We start from the raw sequence: 6,000 nt of genomic DNA, 5'->3' as shown, positions 1-6,000 counted from the left end.
GGACAGAGAGGGAGAGAGAGACAGAGAGGGAGAGAGAGAGAGGGAGAGAGAGAGACAGAGAGAGACAGAGAGAGAGAGAGAGAGAGAGAGAGAGAGAGAGAGAGACAGAGAGAGAGAGAGACAGAGAGAGAGAGAGAGACAGAGAGAGAGAGAGACAGAGAGGGAGAGAGAGACAGAGAGGGAGAGAGAGACAGAGAGAGGGAGAGAGAGGGAGAGACAGAGGGAGAGAGAGAGTATATGTGTGTATGTGCAAGCATGATAAAAGCCATGATGACACTCACATCAAAGAAAAGCCTTCTCACTGGCGTGTTTTGGCACTCCTATTGTTGGCCCTGCAGGGACAACCGTCTCAACGTCGGCCAGGTCGATGTGCCCCTTACAGCTCGTGTCCTCACCGGAGTCGTAATACCGAAGCTGGACCACAGACAGGAAAGTACAATATTAGGGATTACATCATCATAGTTCAACTTTATAGATTTACCTACATCAAAGTCCAATGCAGGATTATTATATCTAACGTCAGACAGCGCCATGTAAAAGGTACACTACTGTGTTAAAAGATGAAGTCCCACAATGTAAAAAAATAATTATTTTACAAGGCCTCATGCACACGGACGTTTTTACAGCCGCTTTTCTGAGCGTTTTTTTGCAGCCCAAAAACGCCTGTCTATGTTAGTCTATGGCTTCATGCCCACCTAGGCATTTTTGAGCTGCAAATGGCATAGGCGTTTTTAAAGCTGCAAAAAAAAAAACCCAGGACCAGTGGGTTCTGAGACGTTTTTCAGCTGCAAAAACGCTCTAACGCTGATAAACGTTCAAAAACGTCGCTCACGTCGATCCATTGAAAAAAAAAAAAAAATTTTGAAAAGAAAAAAAAAAAACTAACGCGGAAAAACGCTAAAAAAACACTATTGCAAAAACGTTGAAAAAAGCTGAAAAAAGTTTTAAAAAATCACTGCAAAGATACTGGCGTTTTCATAATATTATTTTAACATCCCGTGTGCATGAGGCCTAATACAGTAAAACCTTGGTTTGAGAGTAACTTGGTTTGAGAGCGTTTTGCAAGACAAGCAAAATAAAAAAAAAATTTTTGACTTGATATTGATGTCTTGATATACAAGTGGCGTCATGTCACAACTGAGCATAAAAGAGAAGAGAGGCGCCTCTAAGTGTAGCAATATGGTTCCATTTAATGAAGCTACAACATTTAGCAACATATTGCTACACTTAGAGGCGCCTCTCTTCTCTTTTACACTCTGGAGCTCCTGCTGGATTTTTCTTCTAATCCCCTTGTGGAGGCTTCCATTTGTTGGTGGACATTTTATGGTTACACAACCTGGTCACATTGCTATAATCTTTTTATATGGACTATAAACTGAAGGACTTATGAATAAATGGGGGTGGAATGAATCATTGGAGTTTCCATTATTTCTTATGGGGAAATTCGCTTTGATATACAAGTGCTTTGGATTACAAGCATGTTTCTGGAAGGAATTATGCTCGCAGTCCAAAGTTTTACTGTACATTTTTTTTCCTACTCCATAGATTTGCATTAAGTAGTTTATCTTCCTGATGAAGCTCATTGTGAAACATGTTGAAAAGACTACATTTACCAAAGTCTATAAATAATTAAAACCAATCTTTGGAGACAAGAGGAGAGGTCTGGGGTCTTATAGACCCTCAGATCTCTCCATGAAGAGGACCTGTCATGGCCCATGATATCACACGTGATGTTATCTATCCCTTGTGATAGGAATGAAGTTGATTAAAAAAAAAAAAAAGGAACAAGAAAAAAGGTACAGTGTTTAACCACTTCCCGCCCGCCCTATAGCGGATTGACGTCCGGGGAAGTGGTTATGTTATCCTGACTGGGTGTCATATGACGTCCCAGCAGGATAACATGCTGCCCGCGCGCCCCCGGGGGTTGCGCACCGCGGCGATCGGTGGAGCGGTGTGTCAGCCTGACACACCGCTACACTGATCTTGGTAAAGAGCCTCCGGCGGAGGCTCTTTACCACGTGATCAGCCGTGTCCAATCACGGCTGATCACGCTGTCAATGGGAAGAGCCGTTGATCGGCTTTTCCTCACTCGCGTCTGACAGACGCGAGTAGAGGAGAGCCGATCGGCAGTTCTCCTGACAGGGGGGGGTCTGCGCTGATTGTTTATCAGCGCAGCCCCCCCTCAGATCACCACACTGGACCACAGGGATCACCACTAGGACCCACCAGGGAAGGGGCAACATGTGGACGGCCAGGTATGTACCCCATGGCCATCCACATGTGCCCAATCTGTGCCAATCAGTGCCCACAAATGGGCACTGATTGGCACCATTATGTTCCAGCAATGCCCCCAAAATGTTTTATGAGTGCCACCTGTCATTGCCCATCGGTGCCACCTGTCATTGCCCATCTGTGCCCATCAGTGCCCACCTATCAGTGCCCATCAGTGCCACCCATAAGTACCCAGTGCCACCTATATGTACCCATCAATGCCACCTACGAGTGCCCATCGGTGCCGCCTATGAGTGTCCATCAGTGCCGCATATCAGTGCCACCTATGAGTGCCCATCAGTGCCACCTATCAGTGCCCATCAGTGCCCATCATCAGTGCCCGTTAGTGCCACCTCATTGGTGCCCATCAGTGCCGCCGTATCAGTGCCCGTCAGTGCAGCCAGATCAGTGCCCGTCATTGAAGGAGAAAACGTACTTATTTACAAAAAATTTTAACAGAAACAAAGAAAAACTTGGGTTTTTTTTCAAATTTTTGGTCTTTTTTTTATTTGTTGCGCAAAAAATAAAAACCGCAGAGGTGATCAAATACCACCAAAAGAAAGCTCTATTTGTGGGAACAAAATGATTAAAAAATTTGTTTGTGTAGCATGACCGCGCAATTGTCATTCAAATTGCGACAGCACTGAAAGCTGAAAATTGGCCTGAGCGGGAAGGTGTCTAAGTGCCTGGTATTGAAGTGGTTAAGCAAAAAAAAAAAAAAATGCGAACGCATATGTAGGTCCCGCATGCATATATAAATGGTGATCGCACCACACATGTGAGGTGTCACTGTGAACATCAGAGTGAGAGCAATAATTCTAGCACCAGACTCTTGTGTAATGCCTGGTACACACAAGTCGAATGTCGGGATACATTGGCTGGTTCATTAAAAACTGGACAACATTCGGGCCCGTGTGTATTTCAGCCAGTGGAAAACCAGCAGCCGAGCAGCTACCGATCAGCTCTCTCAGCCAATAGGCTGAGAGCGCTGACCGAGTGTTCTGGCGGGGGGCGCTATCCCCCTGTCAGAACACAACAGCTCAGTGGGGGAGATCACCGTACTAACACCGAACTGTTAGTACATGTCTCCGACAACTGAAAATTCATTAATTTTTTTTTTTTTTTTTTCAAAAATTTGTGTTTGAAAAAACCGCTGCTCAAATATCATGCGACATAAAAAATTGCAACACCCACCATTTTATTCTATAGGGCCTCTGCTTTATAAAAAAAAAAAAAAAAAAAAAAAAAAAATAATATATATATATATATATATATATATATATATATAATGTTTGGGGGTTCCAAGTAATATTCTAGCAAAAAAATATGACTTTTACCTGTAGGAGAGAGATGTCAGATATAGCCAGGCTGGCAAGTAGTTAACGAATGATATATACTGTAATAAAGTATCTTCAAGTAATTATCTTTGCTGTGAATGGTTGGCACCTTTAAAGTCCCAGTACCTAAACAGTATTTCTCTGCATACTGTACCCCTGTACTTTCCAGGCCACTAAGACACTCTCATAAGACACGATGCCAATAGTTAGGCTCCTTATAAAAGGCAATTTTTTGCTCTTATCTAGAACATTTATAGGTATTAAATGGCTGAAAGGTTCACTTATTCAGGTAAGAAGTAGTCAGTTGACATGCACACACTCATTTGCTCTATATTTTATTTCTGAGCACCGGTCAGCCTGTCTTGTGTGTTTCCCAGACACCTATCCCCCCTTTTCCTTCTCCTCTGAGGGTGTCCCCTGGACCTACCTGATGCTTGGTGACATCCAGGACAAACCAGCGAGGTTTCCAGCCCTTCAGCAGAGCGCCCCTCTTATACAAAACCCCTTCAAATGACCTACAGAAAAAACAAAACAACCGTGAATGGATCAGCTGCAGATTGGCTCAAACTAGCCAAATTTTTTTCTTTTTTTTTCTTGCATTTCACCGCAAGCCTGATTTCCACTTACAGCTAGTGTGTGCCCACTCAATTTAACGATAGACCTTAAGGCTGCATTCACAACTGAGCGTGGCGTTTTTGTGGACATTTGTAGGAGCCGTTTTGTACAGCGTTTTTTGAGCTTTGGTATTTTTTTTTTTTTGTTAGAGAAATTTATCATCTGTTCATCATTTGCTGCTATGTTTTGCAGCTTTTTCATCCGCTTTTATTTACTATTATTTATTACTGTATTTTTTTGTAGGGGGTTAAGGATTAAAGGTTATAATTAGGGTTAGGGTTCATTATTCATTTATATTTTTAAGCTAGAGGTAAGGCTTATGGGTTAATATTGGGTTTAGGGATTAATATTATGGTCAGGGGTTAGGATTAGGGGTGTCGGTTATGGGTTATTAGGATTAGGGGTTAGGATTATTGGTTAAGAGTTACGACAAGGGTTAATATTAGGGTCAGGGGTTAGGATTAGGGGTGTGGGCTTATGGGTTATTAGGATTAGGGGTTAGGATTAGGGGTTAATATTGGGGTCAGGGGTTAGGATTAGGGATAAGGGTTATGGGCTAATATCAGGAGTTAGGGGTTAGAGTTATGGGTTAATATTAGGGTTAGGCTTAGGGAAATATTAGGCTTAAGGGTTAGGATAGGTGTGTGGGTTATGGGTTAATATTAAGAGTTAATGTTAGGGTTAATATTGGGTTCAGAGGTTAGGATTAGGGATAATGATTATGGTTTATATTAGGAGTTAGAGTTATGGGTTAATATTAGGGAAATATTAGGGTTAAGGGTTAGGATTAGGTTTAGAGGTGTGGGATATGGGTTAATATTAAGGTTAGGATTAGGAGTTAATATTAGGGTTAATATTGCGGCCAGAGGTTAGGATTAGGGATAAGGGTTATGAAACCTTCAAGTTGCCAAGCGACAGCCAAAAAAACCTTAAGGATTTAGAGAAGATCTGTAAAGAAGAGTGGACCAAAATCCCTCCTGAGATGTGTGCAAACCTGGTCACCAACTACAAGAAACGTCTGACCTCTGTGCTTGCTAACAAAGGTTTCTCCACCAAGTACTAAGTCATATTTTGCTTGGGGATGAAATACTTATTTTACTCACTGAACTGCAACTCAATTTATAACATTTGTATCGTGTGTTTTTTTTCTGGGTTTTTGGTTGATATTCTGTTTCTATCATTAAAAAAATGCACCTATGATAAAAATCTAGAGACCTCTTTCATTTCTTGGCAAGCGGATACACTGACAAAACCTACAGGGGATCAAATAATTATTTTTACCTATGTATAGCTGCCCAGAGGCTCTGAGGGTTACCTGTTCTCCTCGTTCTTGGAGGTAAAATGATTGTACAGTGTAGCTGATCTACGATCCACCCCATTGGAGGGCGAGGACGTCATGTGCTGATCCTCCCCTATGCCACTCTCTGGGAGATGGACCATGGATGTCTTCTGATAAGACTGCAGGTTGGGGGACATCAAGTTGGAAGTTTTCCTCTATAAGTCAATAAAAACAAAAATATATTAATATCTTCTCATTTCACTTAAAATGTATGTCATGTCCAAAAAAACATATTTAGTATCTTTTTTATGGAGCTTATCCTGTAATTCTGTGCTTTCCATACAACGATCAGACTTCATTGGGGGAATCAGAAATCTAACACACACGGAAGTGTCCGAATCTTAATATTTTTCAGGCACTTCAACACAGAGGAAGCAAGTGTTCTGTCCCACTTCTATGTATTTTTTTCTGTGTTGTATTGAACTGTAGCAGATTATT

The 6,000-nt window shown here is 41.9% G+C and overlaps 1 protein-coding gene across 4 annotated transcripts in view; it reads right to left on the bottom strand.

Annotated features, from left to right (window-relative positions):
- Positions 1-267: 267 nt before the first annotated feature.
- The window catches only part of SBF2 (SET binding factor 2), a 514,395-nt gene continuing 508,662 nt past the window's right edge, over positions 268-6,000 (bottom strand). For all 4 annotated transcript variants that reach the window (XM_073604094.1, XM_073604095.1, XM_073604096.1 and 1 more), the window contains 3 exons: positions 5,539-5,717; positions 4,036-4,123; positions 268-414 (listed from right to left, as the gene is read on the bottom strand). In XM_073604094.1, coding sequence (XP_073460195.1) covers positions 283-414; positions 4,036-4,123; positions 5,539-5,717 — 399 coding nt within the window. In that variant the 3' untranslated portion in view covers positions 268-282. The remainder of the gene's footprint in view (positions 415-4,035; positions 4,124-5,538; positions 5,718-6,000) is intronic.

This window comes from Aquarana catesbeiana, linkage group LG11, assembly GCF_042186555.1.
Source record: "Aquarana catesbeiana isolate 2022-GZ linkage group LG11, ASM4218655v1, whole genome shotgun sequence".
NCBI lineage: Eukaryota > Metazoa > Chordata > Amphibia > Anura > Ranidae > Aquarana > Aquarana catesbeiana.
The sequence above is the reverse complement of the archived record's forward strand: the minus strand, read 5'-3'. Positions and strand labels throughout refer to the sequence as shown.